The sequence below is a fragment of the Rutilus rutilus genome (assembly GCF_951802725.1).
Source record: "Rutilus rutilus genome assembly, chromosome: 1".
NCBI lineage: Eukaryota > Metazoa > Chordata > Actinopteri > Cypriniformes > Leuciscidae > Rutilus > Rutilus rutilus.
This window is the reverse complement of record NC_140209.1, coordinates 34,379,940-34,404,237: the sequence shown is the minus strand read 5'-3', so window position 1 is coordinate 34,404,237 and position 24,298 is coordinate 34,379,940. Positions and strand designations below refer to the sequence as shown.

At 38.5% G+C, this 24,298-nt stretch overlaps 1 protein-coding gene across 1 annotated transcript; it reads left to right on the top strand.

Annotated features, from left to right (window-relative positions):
* Window positions 1-1,564: 1,564 nt before the first annotated feature.
* gpr146 (G protein-coupled receptor 146) lies at window positions 1,565-12,777 on the top strand. Its single transcript, XM_084424394.1, has 2 exons — window positions 1,565-1,796; window positions 10,033-12,777. The coding sequence occupies exon 2, from the start codon at window positions 10,076-10,078 to the stop codon at window positions 11,075-11,077; it is 1,002 nt and encodes a 333-aa protein (XP_084280520.1). The 5' UTR covers window positions 1,565-1,796; window positions 10,033-10,075; the 3' UTR covers window positions 11,078-12,777.
* Window positions 12,778-24,298: the final 11,521 nt, after the last annotated feature.

Below are 24,298 nucleotides of genomic sequence, written 5' to 3'. Positions count from 1 at the left end.
AGCAGCCATACTTTTTTAAACAGCCATGAGAAGTTCCTACTCCGAAAGAATGCGGTTTCGGACACAGCCATAGTATTATTATAATCAGTATTAAAATACCTGGATGACCTACTACTTCAGGCGAGATACTGAAGTGTGCATACGATGGACACTTTACTTTCCCATGAAGCCACAGGAGAGGATTTATGAATGGCAGTGAAGTGACGCAGTTGACGCTAGTAATGTGATAATGACAACATGACGGATGTAGTACGTCCAAATTACATTTATACTACACACATTCATACTATATACAACATACTTTTTTAACGGCCATTAAGTTCAAATTCAATTGTAGTAGCCTATACTCACGACAGTAGCCTATACGCAATTTCGGACGCACTGCATTTGTATAATAAAACCGCTTCTTATCCTGAGTCTATTTTATAAAATTGCTTTAATTTTCTCTGCATTTTTGTTTGTTTGCAAAACATTTTGCACCTTTGCAACAGAGTGCACCTTTAAAAATCAGCTATTGAAAATCCACATCTAATCAATATTTTGAATATTACGGTATTATAAAACTTTACTAAACTAAATGCATTTAAAATCATATTCTAATATTTGCTAAATATAATCAAAATGTCTTTTATTTGCATTTTACACCACGTTTTGTGTTGTATGTGTTTGGTTTTGGAAAGAGTTGCACATGTTGAGGTTTTCAAAAATTAATCCCATTAATTTATTGTTCAGCAACCATGTTGTTGTTTTTTTGCCTGAAATTCTGTCTCGCACTATGACACATTAGATTATTTCGCAATGTAAGCCTACATGTGTACAAATGATGTTGCAGCATCATGGGAAGTGACATTGACTTCTTTTTATTGCCTAACTTAACTAAACTAAATACATTTAAAATCATACTCTATGTCACTATATTCTGTTTTCTTCAGGCATTTGTATCAAACAAAAGTGTATCGTCTATAAAAACAACATCAAATGCAAGTAGGTTAGTTTCCTCATCTAGACTAACGGTGTAAAAAGGTCTAAAATAATGCTGCGGGATCGGTAATCCTCTGACCTGCAGACTCAAAGCCGCTTCTCTGGCAGGTTTTAAACGCGATAGTGAGTGAGTGTGCTGTTGAAAGTTGCTGTATCCCTCCCTCCCTCCACTACACTCGTCCATTGACTGCGAGCTAAGCGAAATTACGAATGCTACTATGGTTAAGGCTACGCTTATGAATATTAATAAGGTCGCGCTCACGTTGCCTGGTAACCTTCCAATGGCAAAGGCTAGGTTCATGCATATTAATTACCCTACGCAGGCGTTGTTCGGTAACCTTCCAATAGCGAAACGCCTGCCTAATGAATATTAATTAGCTAAGAGGGCCTTTGTTTTGATAGTCCAATAGCGACAGTTTGTGTTATGAATATTAACAACTAAGGTTTACCGTAGTAGATTTCATAACTTTGCAGTCGGGCCTCTTGAAGAGGACTGTGGGGGAGGGTCACGTGACGTGTGTACACACAGTAGAGTTCAGCACCACTCGATTCGTAGTAAGATCATCAGCGTCCTCCCCTTTCCAGAACAAGCTTTGACGGACCAGAGACGAATGTACCATATGCAACTGTGTTTACGCCACATATTGGCGACTTAATCTATCGCATTTTTACTTACTTTTTTTTTTTAATACGAAGTCTAGCTACCGATTTGGGAGCTTTTGTCAAAGTATCCGAGGAGAAATGTCAATGGAAATACAGCAGAACCCGATGCCTCCGTAGAGAGCTGTCTCTCAGTGCCAAGAACTGGTCCTCTGGTGAGTAGGTTAGCCAATACCTCCCTGGATTGAGTTAAAAGTTGTTTTTAAAGTAGCATTTAAACCGCTGTATCTAGTCAGCAGTGATGAGAGAGCTCACTACATCAGTCTCACGCACGTTAGACACTTTATAACAGTTCACCGCTCGAAGTGTGGCATATATGTGACAGTTAACAGCAACATCAGACAGGTTAAACTCAAACGTGTAATGCCCGGATGAAAAACAAACCAATGATATTCACTGCTCAGTCAAACATACGCATCTTTTTAGTCATTGTGAAGATTTTTTCCCCCGCTGTATGTTTACTAAAAGACAATTAACCATGGTTTTACTACAAAAAAAAAAAAAAAAAAAAAAAACCTTGGTCACCACAAATTAACAATGGTTGTGGTTATACAAATCCGTCTGTCAAAAAAACATGGTTAATACACTTTTACTACAATAAAAATTTCGTACGAGTTGTTTTTGAGATTATGCGCAGAAAAAAAGTAGGCTATAGGCTATAAGGGGTTTGTACATTTAGCCTAGTATTTTCGGTTATATTTTCCATGAAGGTGCCTGGATGGGCTTTGAACATCCTGTAAGCATCAACAGACCGTGTAAGGAACACACTGTTGTCTACATTTAAACACTCTGTATAGCTGATCAATTTTAACTTTTTTATTTTGAATAAATATAAAAAAAAAAAAAAAAAAACAGGGGTATCAGCTAAGTATTGAACAAATACAAATTACAGGTGTTTAATTGGTTTTAAGCTTGATGTAAGGCGATTTGTAAGTTGCTGTTTTCACCAAGTACAACATGTTCCTGGATCAACATCTTTATTGATCCTGAAACAACGTTTTAATCAACCAATCAGATTTAAGGGACACCTTTTTAATGTCAAGTTTAGACTTACAACCAGGGTTAGGTGCTTCTACATCAGTCTTATTCATCATCATTTCCCTCTGATTTAGGTTTAGGATTAGTATCGGACAGGAATTTTGTGCAGGATCAGCAAAATATGTTGATCCAGGAACATGACTTGGCAAAATAATGGTGATTGTAAGTTGCTTATTCTCATTGACTTATTAATGACCAGTGACCTTGGAGAAGAAAACTACTGTTTTGGAGTGTAATATTTACAATCAAAATGCCTTTTATTTGCATTTTACACCACATTTTGTGTTGTATGTGTTTGGTTTTGGAAAGAGTAGCACATGTTGAGGTTTGCAAACATTAATTCCATTAATTTTATGTTGAGGAGAAAAAAATATATATATGGAAAAGCGTTGCCATGTTGTTTTTATTTGCCTGCAATTTAGTTTCGCACTGACACATTAGTTTATTTCGCAATGTGTACAAATGATGTTGCTGCAAGGGAAGTGACACTGACTTCTTTTGATTGCCTAAACAACCAAAAACCCCAGAGAGGCTACGTTACTGTTGGATCAGGTCCATGTAGGACTTGTAAGAGGATGGCAATGTGCCTCTATGAGTTCTGTTGAAGATCGCAGACCTCATATGAGACAGCTGAGAGAAGCATGCATCTTTGCCTAAAGACATTGGCGAGCGCTTTACTCTCCAACATGGTCTGGACTGTCCAGCTGGACATGAGAGGATTACATAACCTGTTATCCAATTTTCTCATACAGTTGTCAACTTTGATCCCTCATATTTTCTTCAGTCCATATATTTCATTCCAAATGTGGAGATATTTTTATATAAGTGACCCCAACAACCCACAATGCTAAGACATGACGTACACACCAAAATATAATGTCCTCCAGTAAACAAATTATGCTAGGCAAATCATACGTGAATCGCTTTGTATAACTAGGAACGATCCTGCAATGGATTTGTTTTTCTCGGTTCAAGACTGCCTAGCGATTAAACCATGCACGCGGTACTCAAACACCCAGAGTGATGTCTCCTGCTGATAACTTTACAAAGAAGCGCTGAGAGAACATGCCGTCCCAGGGGTCAACACAGCTGTGGCGGTGTCAGGACGACTAACACGGATATGTGCAAGAGGTTTAATTGAGACGTTTGTTTGTGTTTCACAGCTTCATGAAAGTATTGTAAGCCTTAGAAAAATGTCCTGGTCATCAGAGCCCCGGCTGCGTGTAGGTGATGAAGAGCATGTGAGAATGAATGGCGCTGTTGGAGGACGAGAGATTGAAACGGGTCGAGTCGGTGTTGAATAAAGTTACTTGTAGATGCAAAACGCGAAAGATCCCTCTGCAACACCCATACTTTCAAACCAGACACATTTTAACTTTGAGCTCACATGGCTGAGGATCCATTTATTTTACATTTTCAGCTGAATATTAAATATTTTTATTTGAATATTTATGAAGGCACACTTTGATCTCTATACCAAGATGACCACTACTACTATTTCTGCCTGTTGCAAGGTTAGTTTAGGAAGAGGGTTGTTGGGTAAAAACACCATACATTGATTTCATACATACTGACCTTCGTGTTGTTTCACTATGTAAAAAATGCTTTGTTAAATTTACAGTAAAAAACTGGCAGCTGTGGTTGCCAGAAATTCACTGTAAATAAATACAGCAGGGTTGCCAAGTACTTGATTTTCCAGCAGAATTGGGCTACTTTTAAATAGTTGGCGTGGATTAAAGGTTTGATATATTGCATAAATTGCATTTCTCTATTGAATATTTTGGTCATTTTATATTACACCAATGTGCTATGATGAGTGAGGGGAACTGCGTTTGAGCTCATGTGTGCTCCTTTATGAGTACATTAAGATTTTGAATACATTATGATGTATATGATTACTACTATATAGTGATTTTAAAGTTGAATTAAAGGAGAACTTGGTAACCTTTTTAACGTAATAAAACTGTCTAGAAATCATTTGGATGGTTAAACAACCTGTTCTGGTGATATTGGTGACTTTCCCCGCTCCCCCCAGCGTTCAACCAACGGAAAGGTTGGCGGAAAACCAACCTTGCAACTTGGGGACTACCGTCCCGGCAAGATAGAAATTGGAAGTCTCGTGAGAAGCGAGAACGAGAATGAGAACGAGCGCGAAACACAAATTGCTTTACGGCAATTCGACATAAACAAACACGCATGTATGATGTATTACCAGATTACCCACCTCGGTAGACATAGCTCCACACGATACAGTTGGCTTGCTCCGATCAAAACAAACGCACATGAGCAGCGGTAGAGAGGGGGAGGAGGCCGCCGCAAGTGAGTTTTTTACGACCGTGTTGTGAAATATACGCCCCCCCCACAGCTGTAGGGGGAGCTCGTGGGGAAAACATGCGACAACAAAAGGGAAAATCAGCGAAGAAGTGAGTAGAGTTCGCTAGAGTTACCGAGTTCTCCTTTAATTGTGTATAACGCATAACAATGACCGTAAAATGTGTATTTTAGGTTCAGGAGTGGTTTGAGGTTTGATATTTAGGATAGGGTCAATTGGCTTGTTCTGGGCTATTTTTGATTGATTTGACCTGGCAACCCTGAAAACAGTGACAATGTTTCTGGCATTATGGGAATGACATATTGATCATCAACACACATGACACTAAAATTATGCAATAAAAATAAACTAAATAGCATAAAATGTAACTATAACCATTACTGATAACAAAAATAGAAGAAATGTATGTCACACTGGGACTTCTGAGAATGTTCTGAGAATCGCATACTATCTTGAGTGTACTTATTTTGAATAAGTAGCCTACTTTGCAAGTGCTAAAAAAGTATGTTCTAAATAGTATGAGTGTGTGTAGTATGAATCTAATCCGGCCGTACTACATTCGCCATGCTGTCATTATCATGTGACGTACCAGCGTCGCTTCACTGCCGTTGACAAATCCTCTCCCGTGGCCTCATTGGATAGTAAAGTGTCCATCGTATGCAGTGCACACTTCAGTATCACGCTGGAAATAGTAGGTCATCCGGGGACTTTTTGCCTACTCTTTTATGAGTAACTGTGAATTCAAACATACTTCTTTTGTCGCCTTTTGTCATCTTGTTTTTCACCTACTAGCCTATATAGTAGTGAAGTATGCAATTTCGGACACAGCCCAAGTGTGCCGCACATGTCCTGAAAGGTGAAGACAGAACATGTTGATCGCCTCCCTGTGGCCGGCTGCAGTATAGGTCATAAACCCCGCCCTCTTCATGTAATCGAAATAAAAAATCCAATTACAATTTTTTTCCCAAAGATGGTTTCTGTCATTTTAAGTAGTTCTTATCATGCTGACATATGTTCAAGTGTTGATTTCTCCAATAAGTTTGGTTTTAGTTAGTTATTAGATGCTATAAAAACCTGGTGTAACGCCAGCTGTTCTTGCGATTGAGTCGGGAGCGGGAGTAGCCTATGTGTGGGACGTTGATACCGCGGCTCCACCTCAGGATCATTACGTGTGCAGACTCGGGCTCCAAATGACGTAATCGGCACAAGATTCCAACGGTTATTTCTGGGATATTTTAGCTACAATTTTTTTTATAGTGGAAGTGGAGACACGCAGTCCATCGTTTTTATACAGTCAGTTTTTAACCATAAAATATATGGTGATTCATATTTTTTTACTTCTTTACTTTACTACTTTCATTTTTTTAAACATTTGCAGTCTTTTACAGTAAAATTACATATAATAATTAAATATAACAATTTACAGTTGGTTATGTACATGGTAACTTAGTTAATTAACAGGTTTTTACTGTAGCATAACAGTTTTCTGTAAAAATGGCAAAAAACAAGAAACCTGTGTGACGCACTTCTGCGAAAGATGAATACATTTTGGCAAAAATTTGAAAAGACTTCCATTGTAATCATGTTTTAGATTTTGTAGACTTTTTTTTTTGTGTGTCATTTTTATTTACGTCACTTTTGCCTGACTCCAAATAGGTCTTCTTCCTCTTAGTCTGCTTTCTATTTCCTAAATCCCTGCAGCTGAAACACATAAGTAAAAAATGTATTGTAGCACAACATGATTTGACTGCAGACCGCTCAGTCCTCATCTTCGTTTACTATTCGTTACCTAAACCCTTGCAGCACGCACACACACACAAAGCTCAGAAAATGCAATCATGTGACATCACTCAGCCGATTCTGAGAATTTGCTGTACATTCCAGTGGGGATACGAGGGGTGTGGAGCAGCCCTCTTTTCATCTGCCGGGCGGAGGGTTGACTACTTCTCTGAAAGTGTCAAGTGCATTTAGTTCGACTCCCACAGCACTCTTCATCCAGATGCATGGTCAGCCAAGATTTCTTGTTTGTTTGTTTGAGGGAGGTACAGTTAATAACAGGGCACATTGAGAGGTACACAGTGATGGACACTTAACCGTTACAGTCGTGCTTGCTCATGTATGTGAGCCGTGAGCTGAAGGCGTTAGAAGAACTATTCTCAAAATGACATGCTTTTATAGTAAGCGGTGATGTCAGCTACCTTTTGCACCCACTCAAGAATGCTTCAGTCTTCCAGCATAGACACTGTTTGGTCATGGTCTCTTGAGGCAGACAAGATGCTGGTTGCAAGTTTGAAAAGCAAGGATGTGCAGGATGGTTGAATAGTCACCTGTGTACCGTTAAAAAGGTTTGGGACCGGTAAGATTTTACTTTTATACAGCAAAAATGCATTGTTAAAAAGTGACAGTAAAGACATTTATAATGTTACTCAAGATTTCTATTTCAAATAAATGCTGTTCTTTTTAACTTCCTATTTATCCGGATGATTTTAACATTTTGCAACTAAAACTCAGCAGTACTGCCCTCATTTGTACAATTGGTTGCCATGGTCACAGGAAGAGGAAGAAGGGAACAGGATGATGACTGTTTTTAAGTGAGAGATAGGGACACAGGTAGTGACTAGTCTTGGCTGTTCCATTGTGTTTGCTAGCAGCAAAGTCCATTTGCAAGATATTCTGTTTCTTTTGAAAGTAATTCATGCAGAAAAGCCGGCATGGCCATTATGGAATCAGACTTTTACACCTGCCCTTTAGAAACCATGTCATCACATATTGTTTTCCCACGGCAACTCTTTTCTCCTGTTCCCAACAGGACCGAGCCTCATGCCAGTGAGGAAAACAATTTAGTCTTTACAAGTAGAGATGCACCGATATGAAGATTGTGGCCGATACCTATAATTCTTTATATTTGAAAGCCAATAACTGATATATTGGCCGATAAATCTAAATCCAAATTTTTTTGTCCCAAGCACACAATTATAATGTTCTCATTTTAATTGTATGTAGCCTATATGACAGACTTGAGTTGCACTTAACCGAATTTTCCTTTTTGAAGTGATTCCAATCATATTTCAAGCAATTCAAAACCATCATGACAAACAGTGCACACCTGAAGTGCCTCAGCTGAAGGAAATAATCCATTATTTATCGGCTTTAATATATTGGCCAAATTTTCTTATCGGGCCGATAACGGTAACATTACAAATACACTTATCGGCCGATACCGATATGGTGGCCGATATAACGTACATCCCTATTTACAAGTTTTTCCTCTAAACCAGAGTTTAACCCTTTTAAGTGTTGCATTGAAGGTATTTACTGGTAGTTACATACCGGTTAGACCGCAACATAAAGTGCTGCAGTGCATACAGAGCTGTTGATGCAGAAAACATGCTGGTTCACCATAGGTGTGTGACTGCAAGGTGAAAAGAGTACATGAGTTTCCCCACCCTCTGGCGAGAGTCATAGTGGAACAATCCATGGCTGCCTGTCTCCAGGCCAAAACAGCCGATCTGTGACTGTGTTATGTAAGCAGACATAGGAACATGCACTCAACAGTCATTATATCTGCTCAGATGTGCTCAGCGTTGTCTGGGAAGACTCCAACTCTACGACCAAATACATGGTGACATGCACACAAAAGCCAGAGGCCTTGTGTCAGAAAGTTTGATCTGCAAAATATGTTCTTAAGACATTATATATATGACTTGGGCAGTCACAATTTTTTTATATTTTTTTTGACAATTGTCATGCAAATAATTGTGAGTAATGATTTAATTGAATTGTTGTTGGTTATTATGTTGTTATTATGAATATATTCACTTAACATATTCTATAGTCACTTTAAATTAATTAAGATTGGAGTATGTGTGAATGGGAAGTGCACGATGATTACGATTATTCCAAATTAAGATAGAAGGGACAAATAACTTTGGCTAGCACACGTTTATTAACATGGGAAACCAGGTTCAAATTTGGCTTGTTTGCCCTCTTTCCTCCTTAACTTTGCTCTCTTTACCAACTGTTTACATAAAAGAAGACAGGAAGCTAATTCAATTTAAAAAAGCAATAATGTAGCCTGTGTGTAATCATACAAAAGTGTTGTTCACATTGTGAGAGCTCACTGAGAGCGTTATGTCATTATGTTTTAATGAGTGGACTGCAGAACAGCTCTCTGCATGTGTCCGCGCTGTGACCTCATCCTGAACTCAAACTTCACACTGTGCATCCACTGCTCCCCTGACATGTCACATCTCATGCCATAAATCTGCCTGACTCACAGCCGTAGAGCTGAAATATGCCGTCCTTTGGTCACAGCACGTGCATTGTCACCGCCCAACGAGCCAAGGTGCTGAGCTGGAGAGGTGGAACCTATTGTTATGGAAAGAAACATCTGATGTCATATAATGGTGTCCCTCCTCTTTTTTGTACAACATGATCCTTAATGGCACGTGGTGACTGAAATGAAGTCCTTGTGTTTAGGGTTTTGCTCTCCAGTGCAACATATTGTGCTGAGTTTAATTCGGTCTGTAAGATGCAGGGAAGTGGAAATAATGGTGTTTCTTCAGATCTAATGCTTGTGTATTGACTGTGCTGTTTATGTATGGTTTCAGTTTTCTTCTCTATGTGGTGGTAACAACAGCAAGAAGGTTTTTGCAAATCAGGAAACACCTAGAAAGTAATGAAGAAATTTCAAAAATGTAGCATTACAGGTGCACTAATTATTTCCCACTTACATAAAGTTGTAAACCTAGAGAAATGATCAGTGCATTTGTCAGCTATCCATACCCATGTTCAAGGGCGTCCAATCCTGCTCTTGGAGTTTAGCTTCATCATTGAATGAAACGCTCCTGATTTTAGGATCACTAGAAACTCCCAGGCAGTGTATTGGAGCTGAACTCTGAAGGAAAGCGGCCCTCAAAGAGCAGGATTGGACACCCCGGATCTTGTCGGGTAATAAAAGCGTTTTATAATTTTGAAAACAAACCAATGCATTAACATTCTGCTCATGTTCTTTCTTACAGCTGATTCAGAAAGACGGAGCAGACACCTTTGGAAAGTCTAGCAATGTGGAGTTGCATGGTTTACAATGAGACGGACGACAACGTGGACCTCCGGCTCTGCCAGGACTTCGGACTCATTCTGTCCGTCTTCTCTCTGGTGTACCTCATTGTCTGCTTTCCAGTGGGGCTTTGCTACAATGCCCTTCTGGTGGTGGTCAACCTTTCCAACAAGGTCACCATGACCATGCCTGATGTCTACTTTGTGAACATAGCCATTGCTGGTCTGGTGCTCAACTTGGTGGCTCCAGTAGAGTTGCTGGGCCCCAGTTTTACACGCTGGCCCATGTGGGAATACAACAATGAGATCTACATCACCCTCCTCATTCTCTTCAACATCTCCTCTCTGGTCATCATGTACTCCACTACCTTGCTCAGTCTGGACTATTATATTGAGCGGGCTCTTCCTCGCACCTACATGTCCAGCGTCTACAACACCAAGCATGTTTGCGGCTTTATCTGGGGCGGTGCCGTACTCACTAGCTTCTCTTCGCTGCTCTTCTATGTGTGCAATCACGTCTCCACTAAGATCATCGAGTGCTCCAAGATGCAAAACAAAGAGGCGGCTGACGCCATCATGATGTTCATTGGGTATGTGGTGCCGGCGGTTGCCGTGCTTTACGCGTTCGTGCTGATCCTCCGAATCAGGAAGGAGTCTACGCCTTTGGACCAGGACTCTGGGAGGCTCGATCCTTCCATCCACAGGTTGCTGCTGGCCTCTGTGTGCATGCAGTTTCTTCTATGGACTCCATACTACATGACCTTACTGGTGCACACAGTGGCTGGAGCTCCTGGGAGCTATTCCAACAGGCACCACCTTACCACGTACTTCTTCCTGAGATGTTTATCCGTGCTGCTCGCCTTCTGCAGCAGCTTTGTCATTCCCCTCATGTACAGGCAAATGAACAAGAACTTTTCGCATAAACTCCAGCGGCTCCTAAAGAGGCTGCACTGCGGGGACCAATCATGTCCTCACGAACGCTCAACAGTACAGCAGGTGGTCACATGAGGGCTTGTGTCCGATCGGACATGCTTCTCCCTCACTAGCACTTACTCCGAATCCACAGAAGTAGAGCCAGCACATGAACCTGGGTATATATATATATATATATATATATTGTGAGCAGAAAGGAAGCTCACCACAAGGTGTGTCTCTGTGAAATTTTGGAACCTCTGTAACACTTAACTTTATTTGTCCATCTCTGTGGTGAGTGGGCGACCAAGAAGAAACCACTAAGTGCTGTTTTTGTGTAAGCTATGTCTATTCTTTGGGTTTTTGAGCCTGGGGAAATCTCAACCCATCTGATGGTCCTTTCGGTGGAGGGGGAAACGGTTGAACATGTGTAATCTGTTACAGGATATGTGGCATAGCCTTCTAATGTGATGCTTTTTGGCCAACCTATTCCGTTTTAGCTCAAGTTCACATTTTGCCCCAGACTCTCTGTGTTGTGATCCACAACAGCATAAGCTCTTCAGTCTAGATTGAGTTTTCTGGTCACACTTTCTATAAAACCTCCTGGTAGACGCTAGTAAACGCAATATAATTACCTCAATTTCACACACCAACGGGCATTACATTACAACTTTTACAGCACCCAGAAATAACTCAGTGAGACTGATATCAGGGAGCGGGAAAGATGTGTTTGTGTGTGTCGTTGTGTGCGGTTGGTTGTGTGTTCTCGAGTGCTTGCTGCTAAGGTGATGTGCATCATAACTGCACAGCTGCTCAGCCATATTAAATCCAGTCAACTGTGTATAGCTTACTGAGACGAAGCTATAGAAATGATCTACTAGACAATGGATCACAGTTTTAAGGTCAGCTAGTTAGAAATTTAATCTTCTTTATTAAATACTTTTTCAATCATTAGTCTGTTACTACTGTAATTATTATCCATGCTCCATAAGGAAGTGGTTAACAATTCACATGTTTGAGATGTGAATACAAGCTGCACAAGCTCTGTCAATACAATCAAACATATTTGATTTCTTTTAACAGATTTTACGCTCAAGAAGAAACCTGCTCAGATTTTTTTCTGGAACATACAGTTAATGATTTTCAGAAGTATTGATCTGACTTTATTGCTTCTAAACAGTGAATCAGATTGGGGAAACTTTTTCTGTCTGATGTGTATATCCAAAAGAAATTGCTTTTATTGAGATTAGTTGCATGAATAATTTCATTGTATGCATATATAGAGAAATATGCATCAATGCTCTCAAGACTGGGAGAAGATCGTAGACATTTCCAGGAAATAATACTGGCAGGATGAGAAATAGTACAGTTTAAGCTAGTAAATGGTATGTTGTTATCGAAAATGTCTTTACTCTTTTTTTTTTCTTAAGTCAGTGGATGCAAAATTAGTATATTTTGGAGAAAAAGCACTGTTTGTGAATGGAAGAGTGGAGATGTGTCATTTATATCCACTTTTGTATGCAAGGGAAAGAATGTATTTAAAGTCATGAAGGGGATTCAAATCAGTTAACCCTCAATCATAAACGATTAAACAGCATCAAATCGCAATGTAATGGCTGTTGTTAGTTTGCTAATGCCAGTATGTATCATATTAAGAATGTGTATATATTGTACTTCAGAGATTTACTGGAAAAAAGGCAGACGTGCCATTTTAGAGTACAGTATTATTATAAAAGTGTCAGTCATCCTCTGTCCCATACTGAGTCAAAGACTTGTTCAATAAACTAACATGAATATAATCCTGCTCGGCTTTTCATTGACTCACGACATCAAAGAACATCACAGCGTTCCAAATGAAAAATGATGAAGCTTGTTTTGGTTTGCATCAACAAAACAGGTATGGATGACTACACTCGCACATACCAAAGAAAATAAAATAAATATGGTTTATGTAACAGATGCCAAAACATATTTTTCTTGCTTGGTGCGAGCCTCAGAATAGTGCCAGGCCCCAGGAGCACAAACCACACTGAAATGTTCTTTGGCAGAATCATTTTGTTCAGTTGCCCATCTGCAGAGCAGCAACCACCACAGACATTAGTATGGTGAAAGACACATTCAGCTTGTTCTTCATTTGGCAGCTGTCTTAATTTAATAAAAACACATTTTTGTGGCATATTAAACACTTTGCAACTTCACTAAGAGGTTTTACTGAAGAGTTTGAGTTTGTCTAAGTTCAAATCTCAAATGGAAACTGCATTGCAGAAACAATGATTGTTAATATCAAACAATCTCCAACCGCCATTGGTCGAAAAAACAGATAGCCCTGCCCCAAACTCACGCCATTTGTTAAATCAATATTGCTGTTGTCTGGCTGGTCAGGAAGCTTAAACAAACAGCGCAATGTTTTGAAAATTGCCAGTGTTACACATTTTGGGAAATCTTATAGTTGACTGAGATAGAAGGCACAACCTATCAAGAAAAGGACATTATTTTATTGCGATTATGTTTGCCGTTTAAACAGGAATACACAGTAACCACCTCAATGTTTGTGGAGTAAGTTGAACTAGAGAGACTCAGTCCAGTGTCGACTATTTTAAATAAGCATTACTGAATGATTCACAAAACGCTGTAGTGTTGCCGCTCGCAGAATAAGAATTCACCTGGGTTTTGTTATATACTGACTCGCAGTGGGGGCACCTTCAGTCAACAGAGTCAGCAGTATGTGTGTGTGTGTGTGTACGTCTGGAATGGAGCGAGCTCGGCCAGAGTGGGAGTAGACCGAGGGGCCCCGTTCAGGCCTCAGCACTGTGTGCAGTCTCTCCGAAGTGCCTGTGGCGTCCCCAAACCAAGCCACAAAACCCCTGTGAAAGAGGAACATTCTAGGCGTTCTGAGAATTGTTTTGGCTTCTGAACACCCCCAGCACAACATATCCGCCTGTCACAACACAAGAACAACATTGTCCGATATGGAACAATGGAGCCAGGGTGAGTGTCGGAAAGTTAGACAAGGAACCAATGAAGAAGCAAGATAATTGCCATGTTGTTTGGAGTAATACTTCCAAAACTGATTGTAAGAGTATTTCTTACAGGCACTGTTTTCTTTTTGTTAGAAAGTCACACTACTTTTTAGGAAGGTTTGGAAACATTTTACCATGCTTTCATTGTTTGTTTGTTTTTTTTTCAATGAAGAAATTTTATTGTTTTACACTTGTCCCAGACTTTCAATCTTAATATATAAAATCAATCATAAAAAAAATATAAATAATATGTATATAAATACACACTTAATTAAATATAAAATTACAGTCTGATTGGAAATGATGCAGTTCACACATATTTTTTCACTTTAAATTATTTATATTTACCTAAAATGCTATTAGCTTAAGCAAGATGAAGGAATTGACCATTTTATTTCAAAACATGTTTAAACTGTAATGTCCAGTACTGTTATCAGTATTAATTTAAAATGATAAAAAGTATTGGTGAATAAAACTGTGATGGATGGATGTCCACTGCTGTCTGAAAAGTCATGAAGTTTTAATAAAGTTTATTTTCTAAGGTTTATTCACTAAAAGTTCACAGGGCTAAAAGTCCTAAAGAAACACCTGTAAATGTGCAAAATGTCTAGCAAAAAGCTGTACTACGGAAGCCCTGAACCGCAACGTAAAAAAGAAAAGAAACAATAATAATAATAATTATATATATATATTCTAGCATTTCGAGATTAAAGTCGAAACATTACGAGAATAACGTCGTAATATTTTGATAATTAAGTAAAAATTACGAGAATACAGTCTTTCGTAGAAATTATTTGTGTATTAATCTCGAAATATTTCGACTTTATTCTCGTAATTTTAGAAGAAGAAAAAAATGTTTTACATATTTTTATTTTTTACGTTGTGGTCCAGGGCTTTCGTACTTTACAGACATATTGTGCAGTTGTAGTCTTTTTCTTTTCTTTTTTTTTATAGATTCGTCAGTCAAACTGTTCTTGACTGGTCACATTTGTAATTAGCCTACTTTAGAGGATATGAAATTTGATCTTAACCAAATGGAGACACCATTGCATTAAGGACAGCCCTTTAATCTACTTTGAATGGAACCCTTCATAATTATTTCACTGCCTCTGCATGCCTTTTGTTCACATATGCATGTTCAAACTTTTTTTGCCAAAGCATGCAGAAATTGTTTTGTGTATTGTACACAAACAGATATTTTGGGTCTGCAAAATCCAGAACTGTCAAAGCACTCAGCTGTTTGTTTTTTTGTTTTTGTTTTTTACATCTGTATAGAGTAAAGTACATATGGACTGTATAAAATAATGGATGACATAAATGCCTTTCTCCATTAATATTTCATGAAGGGCAAATCAGATCTTAATGTTTTCCTCACAAGCACGAGTCATAATCTATTCACTGTTTTTTCTTTTTTTTTTTTTGCATCAATAATTCACTGCTATCTACTTCACTTTATTACACATCTCTCTAGAATACTTTATTCTGATTGGTCAATCGTGGCATTCAGTAGTCGGATATTTCGTAATATTCAAAGATGTCCATAGCAATGTTACTTTCACATCTTTCATATCTAACCGCAGACTCGCACCCTTTTGTTTTATCAATGCTACTGACAGCTGACGTCTTTTGTCTCAGTTATCAATTGTAATATCGACTGTAGTGAAAATGTATATTATCCCATACATATTGCATATTGCATCCGATGAAGTTAAAAGCTTTGAATCGCCCAACATTACATGCTTTCTAGAGACTGGTGGATGAGGCATTTAAGTCACCTCCCCCACTAAATTACTGAAGCATCACCCCACTCTCAGAAATCCACACCTGAAAGTTCAACATCCTGTTGGTATGTCCCACCAAAACAGAAGGCAAGCGTGTTTTAGTAATATCAAAACACGGCATGTTTAATCTCTTAATGGCACCTCTGACCATCCCAGTGGCCTCAAGAAATGATTTCACAGCCTCCTTAATCTGAGAGACTCTAAATAATTCACTGGAAATCCAATGGCAAACAAACTAGAGGTTCGCACAACAGGTTTTAAATCCCACATATTGGGTAACACATCCCGAATAATGCCTCAACTCCGGACACAAGCTCAATTTACCCCCAAGAAGCCGGGGTCTCTAATGTTCTCTGGTCTTGTTTCAAAGTAAACTTGGGTTGAGCTTAAAAAGTAATTGTTTCGTAGAGACCGGCTTAAATCGGCCACACTAGACCACCAAGGTTGCACATTTGGTTTGTCTCTTAAAGTTTTTGCTGTTTGACTTGGCGTTCATCCAGATCTCTCGTATAAATTAGGACAACAATTCCTTTTAGAGGTTCAGGGTCACAGCAGGCAATGCAACTGAATCAGCTGATCCACAGTAAAAACAACAGAGTAAAATAATATATTTATACATAAAAAATACAATCACAGCCAGAATAAAAGTGAACATTTTTCTATCCAATGGCTTAACCTGGTTTAAAACTGTCAAATGTCTGAAGTTTGACCCATTTTTCTATCTGTATGACATTATAAAAATGGGTCAGGAGCTTTGTATTTACATGTCTGGTTTACCCAACCCACCTCTATTCTAACCCCGATAAGCGCAGGGAAATGGGATGGGGCAATTCAGTCATGGGACCCAGATTTACTACTCTTTAGATAATGTTATCATTTTTTCACCAGAAATATCTATGGTCACATCGAATGCCTTAGGCGATTACACGCTCCCTTCCTCTTTTTGCACCACCGGAATGATCTGGCATGAACTGAATGCTTTGATAAATCAGACCCGATGGGGAAAGACAGTCCAGCCTTGCTGGAGAGGCCCAGACTACAGCAGATGGCTGAAACCCAATCCTCTAAGATCCTGCCAGACCGGCATGGTATTTTTCCTCTTTGCAAATGTACCAGAGATTTGGAAATACAACAACAATGAAATCCTGGTGTCAGCAGAACATCTGAGAATTGGACCATGGGAACCACACAGGAGTGAGTGACCAGGTTGGCGGTGTTTGACGCTGTGGTTGTGTGGGTTGGAAGTCTTGGGAGAGTGTGACTATTAAAGTGAGAAAGTCACTAGTGTCTTTACTCACTGAGACAAGTGTGTCTCCACCAGACCACAGGCATGGAGCTCTACAACCAATTATCCTTATGTGGTTTCCAAAACATTTTAACATACAGTCCTGGACAAGAAAAAAAAGCCGCAAATCACTGGTCAGGAAATTAGCAAGAATTGCAGAAATACTGTAGATAAAGTAACCGATAAAACAGGGAATAGCAACTTGCAGACAGTTTTTTACAGGAAGATGTGTTCCACTCAATGTTAATGGCTTCAAACAGTTCATAAGTAGTTGAAAAATGTCTCCCAGTTCGTTTCAGTTTAATGTAAGATCAAAGATTCACTATAGGGTTCAAATCCGCACTTTGACCAGCCAAAACATGAGCCTGATAACAACTTTTCATTTGAGGGAAGCAAGCCATTCTGCAATATTCTCCTGAACCCCAAAGCATTAAATGACTTTTGACAGTGAAGTATCTCACCAATACCAGCAACAATACCAGTCGTTGTGTGCTCCCCACACAACGGCACTCTTCCTCTATGCTTCACTAGAGATGCATTTATTATTTTCGCAGCAGATTTTCGAAGACAACGCTCTGGAGAATCACCAATGCGACGTGTGCTTCATTGCGATTCATCACTCCATCACCTACCCATATTCAGCCAAAAACAACAACAACAACAAAAACTGCTGTTTGTTTTCCCCTTATAACTCATACTTATGGATCAATAAAAAATGACCTGAATGTTTACATGTTTCATGATGTTTTTCCATTCATCCAACCCTGAAAATAGCCATATTGACCGGCATACACATTGACGAACAGATATTTGTCAAGAGTTACATGTATCTCTAGTAATGCATTAACACTGTCTGATTAAATGAACTACTTTCTCTTTTATGAGAATCAATGTGACGTTCGATGGGGTCCAAAATCTATTTTCACAGTCAAAGGTCCAAAATCTATTTTCACAGTCAAAATCTAATTTAAACCTGGAAACAACCAGACAGTTTTAGTAACATTTTAAACAATGTTATGAAGCAAAATGACTAAGAACAATCTGATTCTGTACTATTTCTAGGGCATTATTCACATTGATCATGTGACTCTTTGTACAGACAGTCAGATGGTTGTCTTCCATTGAAGCAGAAGAATCTCTTTGGATCATCTCGAATCATGCCGGAGAACAAGACTAAATACTAAGACATTCTGTACTTTTCATTTCCATGCTAATTGTTGTGCTGATAATATAATCTTTGTTATATAGTATTTTCACCAGTGGTCTCAGAATTTTAGACATCATTTTGACACGTTATCACACTATGCAACAAGTTAGATTGCATCACATTTTGTTGGACAGTGAGTCATTGATTTCAAGAAAAGCATTCAAAGTGAAAGGCATGTTCCTCTATGTATGCATACACCTCTTGTGTTCTCTTTCTTTACTATAGTCAAAGGAGTAGCAGTGAATTATCAAGCTATAAAGCTAGACAGCAGTGAACACTGAGCTTTAGAAATGCGCAATAAATAAATAAATAAATGCATGTATCATCAAAAACATGCAGCTTTCACTTGAGCAAAGCGGAAGAGGTCACAAAAGGTTTTTACTTGTCACCCACATCCCAGGGGTGTTGCGGTCGGCTGAGGCAGCGGGGTGTCATGCGTTGTGTTTTGCTGCTTGTTATTGAGCAGACAGCTGGAGCATAATGTGCTCACCCCTCGGCTCATTCCCACAGGTGCAGGAATCTAGACTGTCACAACAATCACTGCACTGACTCACTCAAGGCCACTGACCTCTAACATGCCCGCCTTTGAGAAAGCTGCTGCTCTCTTGTCTTGACCACTGAAAATAGCATTTCACCAAACCATTCAACAAAGCATTTGATGGTATATAATGTTACAGCTGCATTCCCAGGGAATTGCTCTCACCAACATATAAAATAAAATAAAAATAAACATTTAGAAAACATAAAAAGCTTTTGTGAGAAGAAACGAAATCCATAATTTACACTTTGACTCCACCCTGTGTTCAAAAAGAATAGTGCAACAGGACCCACTCTGTTAAATGGACATTCAGAGATTAAAAAGTTTCTTTTCTGAATTCATCAGCAGAAGCACGAATATGGAAGGGTCACAATGAACATTAAATCTTTGTGCACTTCCCATGCTGACTCTCATTTCCTGACTTAACTCTTACACAGGCTACATTAGCAGAGGAACTCACTGCGTGTAAAATGCGTGTTCTGGACATTGTCAATGTCGTCCTGTGGCTGAAGCCAGGGCTGGCCCGCGGCATAGGCGGTATAGGCAAATGCTAAGGGCGCCACTCATCCATAGGGGCGCCAGAATGAGTGAACGAGTGATTTTTTTTTTTTTTTTAACTTTTTTTTTTTTATATAATAGGCTACTATTTTAAAACCATTAATTCGAAATACTACCAAATAAAGCAAAAAAAAATAATAATAATAAAAAAAAATCCGGCTCTTCAATCTTCCCCCGCCCATCGAGTGCTTGAAGTGCGTCAGAAACAGAGCGCGGGCGCGATCAGTTGTTGGTAATTTGTTGTGTAGCGTGCCCGACGCCGCATCCAATGTAGACAGCACTGCTTTTGTTAACACACAGCTCGTAGAAACGGGCCTGGCAGCTCGCGCCAGTTCTAGACTCGGTGAAAGTTTCCTGATTGTGACGGAAGGCCGAATTTACATGACACATTATAAATGAGCATAGTCTGCGATAGATACAGTGCCAAAAAGAAGAGAAGAGGATAAAGACAGAGGTAAAGAGATGTAGTGAATGAACAATTTATTGCATAGGAGTAAGATACTATAATTTCATGGCAGTTATTTTTACCTTAAACTTAATGTTAGCAGTTGTTCTGAGTTCTGAGTCCCCAGACTGTGATTTTGTACAATCATGTCAGTTTTAAGACGCATTTTTTATTATCACTTTTTTATTAATGTTTTACTCTACAGTTGTGCAGTTTTTGGGGGATACAGTACAGGCCAAAAGTTTGGAAACGTTACTATTTTTAATGTTTTTGAAAGAAGTTTCTTCTGCTCATCAAGCCTGCATTTATTTGATAAAAAATACAGATTTTTTTTTTAATATTGTGATATTAATACAATTTAAAATAATTTGTTTTCAATTTATTATACTTTAAATTATCATTTATTTCTGTGATGCAAAGCTGAATTTTCAGCATCATTACTCCATTCTTCAGTGTCACATGTGACATCCGGTCTATCACATGATCCTTTAGAAATCATTCTAATATGATGATTTATTATGAGTGTTGGAAACAGTTCTGCTGTAGTGTGTGTGTGTGTGTGTGTGTGTGTGTGAGTGTATATATATATGTATATATATATATATATATGTGTATATATATATATATATATATATATATATATATATATATATATATATATATATATATATATGCTAAATCATGAACACAATGACAGGGTGAAATGGGCTGTGATGCATGGGGCGCCAGGTAAAATCTTGCCTAGGGCAGCAAATTGGTCAGGGCCGGCCCTGGCTGAAGCTGTCTTATAGCCTACTAGACAGAGCTTTGTATGCATGTTGACGCATTGCTTTAATCTTTGTGTTAGCCATGTTTCCTGTGTTATGAATTAATTTCGTCCTGGGACTAGATACCATCACACTGTCCTTACATGCAGCATAAACTGACATGATAGATAGATTCTGAGTGCAGGGCTGTCCATTGATTAAGCCAGTAAACTGAAAATTGTATCTTATTGATTTCATGATTAGTTAATTGAATGAATCGCAGTTTTGTATGAATATTTAAGACAACGCTGTGAATTATTTTTCAGTGACTCCTTCCGCACGTTACACTGTTAGGTGGTAACGACTGTCTGTGATCATCAAATCATTCACTCAACCGAATGATTCAAAGATGCTAACCCAGGAAGGAAACACCACCATTTTTTTATTTACTCGGAAACGCAGCAGTTGATTCGTTTTGACTTCGTTTGGTGTTATATTCACTGGATCAAAAATAGACATAATAAGTGGCAATAGGCTACTGTGTGTGTGTAAATGTATGGTTACTCAATAATAACTTCTTGTTTATTGAACTGCTGTAGGCTATACAAGCAAAATCACTCAGGCAACAGTGCTGTTGGTATTCATAAAAATTGCTTTTTAGTCTGTTTGTCTGTATTGGTCTTTCTGTAGGTTTCAGCCAAACCTCATTGGAAAAACGTGTGGAGACATTCTGCAAAATGGTAGGCTATTACTTCTTGCATGTTTCGCGACACTTTCTAAGTGAAATATCCAGTGTGGGGCTAAAATAGCGTTCAAACAGGTATGTGGTGAATCTGCCAACGATTTATTACGTTGGCTGTTGTAGGTATTGCAGCAGTTCGGAAATTAAATGTAAACCTAGTGTTGTTAACAAAAGCGAACATGGGATAAAAACACATTTTCTGAGGCAACCATGCCATTTTAGATTGTTTCTAGAAGTGTTTGAGGTTTTCATAGTGTAATGCATGCTGTACCATGTGAACCTTTGCTAGTTTACTACTTAAAACATGCATATTGCATCAAAATGTATTAGTTTACAAATCATGCACGATGGTAAAAATGTTTTGAGGTCATAACATAATATTGTGCAAGACACAGTTTGAAAATAAGTCTATTAATCGATAATCACCATCTAGAATTATAATTTGAGTGAACAGTAATAAAGTTTGTTGGTGTTTTACTGCCAGTTATGTTCATTTCAACTGGGAATGTCATGTACACAACAGAGTAGCTGTCATGTTTTCCAGTCAAATCTGTGATCCCTTAACTTACCTTTGCTGTGTTGCTATGGTGATTCTTATAAGACAGACAAGTTTAGTCTAAGAATTTTGTAGCGCTCTTCTGGATTGTAAGTCACTAGCTCACTCTTGTGAGATTCCAAGATGTTAGATAATAGGGGTCCTTTCGGTTCTAAAATGTTAATTTGTCATCAAACTCTCCTTTAAGTCAATTTGTGAGCCCAAATGACACGATTCATTAGTGTTCTGTCTCCGAAAAGATAAGTGTATCAACTCATTTTATGGATCTTCAGAGCTCACACTAACAGTGTTTTCAGAAAGAGCACATTTCCTAGAACGTCACGCCACGCCATTAAGGCATAACTGTGTTAGGAAGATCGTGCCACTCAGTTTGCATTTAACACTAACACATGAAGGTTGTAGAGCATCATGTTTCCACCACATGTAATTACATCCCTGCAGAGGGACACGGTTAGGCATGTAAAGTGAGAAAAGCATGTTTCATGCTGTCTGTAACTCATCAGTTGTTCCCGGCATCATAATTAATCTGTTCCCTCCAGATTGTTCTACGAGTCTCTGTGAAAATCGTATTGATAGAGAGTTTAATAGAGGGAGACAAACAACAGCTTCCCTATTTAAGAGCAATACCTCTGGGAAAATGATACTTGGGAGTAGGTGGAGACGACTGTAATTAAAAGCATAACGTTTTCATTCTTCGGGATTGGCAGGTGCATGGCACTTTTCATGGATAGGATGCAAATTGGTGTCATGCTCCCTTTAAAAAAATTTTTAAAAGTGCAATAACACAAAACACAAATCCCATGTTCTATGAGGACTATCAGATCTGTTAACATTTTATTCAATATAAATTAGCAGCATAAAAATTCAAACCCATCAAACATCTGTAAATATCAGTGTTGTTATTGTTAACTAAAACTTGGAAATAGTTTTCGGTAATTGAAATTTATTAAATAGAATTATTAAATGAAAAACTAATAACTGAAATAAAGACTTTTAGTAAGCAAAAAATAAAACAGAATACAAACAAAACTAAGGACTTTACTTGACGTGACTGTATATCTCATTTCAACTTAAATTATATTGAACTGACTTAAAAAATAGTTGAATCTTGTATAATAAAAAGTTGAAAATTCCTTAAAGGTAGGGTAGGTAATCCTTTTTCTAAAAAAAAAACATTCCAAATTTGTTTAAACTGTCTTTATATACCAATACATAATTAAAATGTAAGTACTCTGAAAAAGAAAATATAAAAATCGAGTGACTGTAGACCTTTTAATCTGCAATAAACACAGCTCATTATTTCCATTCACTCCCACCCCCTCCCTTCTGAGCTCCTTCCAAAGCCACGCCCCCAAAACACATGAACGCGCGACGCCAAACGCTCAGGCTCAGCTGGAATACGCATTTATTACCTGAGACGAGTGGAGAGGAAGGAGCGCAGTACATACAGTGACATCATGTCTTTATCACTATGAATATAAACAAATAAGATTTCTTTTAGTACTCACTATCAAGCTAGCATATCGATAATGGTAAAGTTTCATTCGGTAACGAGCTATATTTATAAGGCAAAACTAAAAACAGGTTGCATTGATACACGTTTTTCCATTACCATCAGTTACACTGTGATGAAGGTGAATTTCGTGTAAGATTCATAACATATACGGTGTTTTGCATGTAAGAGTTTCCATGATGAAAACATTGTTGACTCTAATGAAGACTAACGTACACTCCGAGTCCGGAGACAAGTACCGCATCGTCGTTTCGAGGACAGGTCCGGGGTTGAGGGCGAAGCAGAGGAGGTCGTTCAAGAGTGCGGGCAGGGTCCGAGGAAGTAGTTTTTGCCTTGTTTGCCTTCGCTGACTGCATATGCAGGTGCTTTGAGCTGAATATTTCCGGGAACGGTGACATGTGATGAGTGCACGCAGGGCAGCGCGCGCAGTGGGGCTCGAGCACGAGACATGAAGGCATCTGATTGGTTCTTTACATTCGCACCGAATGGCAGTGATTGGTCAGAGTTTTTACTGTCCTGCAGCTGCTACAGAGGTCTGATTTTTTTCATTCCTTTTTCTAAACACATAATGTATTGACTACTATCAGGATGGAAGGACCATTTCACCCAGTATAAAAAAAAGTGTTTCTGAACAGGATTACCTACCCTACCTTTAACTTATTTTGATGAGTTAAAGTAATGTAAAAACATATGTTGTCATGACTTATTGATCATATCATAATTATTTTTTTATACCCTATATCGATTATTTACCCCTAAAAAGAATGCAGTGTTACATAAAATTGTGACTCCCAGGAAGTGACATAATTTCAAATGTGCTCATTTCTCCAACATGGCAAGAAGACATTTTCTCATTTTTTACACAAAATGAAGTTTTATGTACAAAGTTCGGGAGGAGCATGTTCAGGTAATCATCCAATCAGCAC

Bases quoted from the DNA above. Each gene is read 5' to 3' on its own strand.
- gpr146 (XM_084424394.1), top strand. From the start codon at position 10,076: ATGTGGAGTTGCATGGTTTACAATGAGACGGACGACAACGTGGACCTC.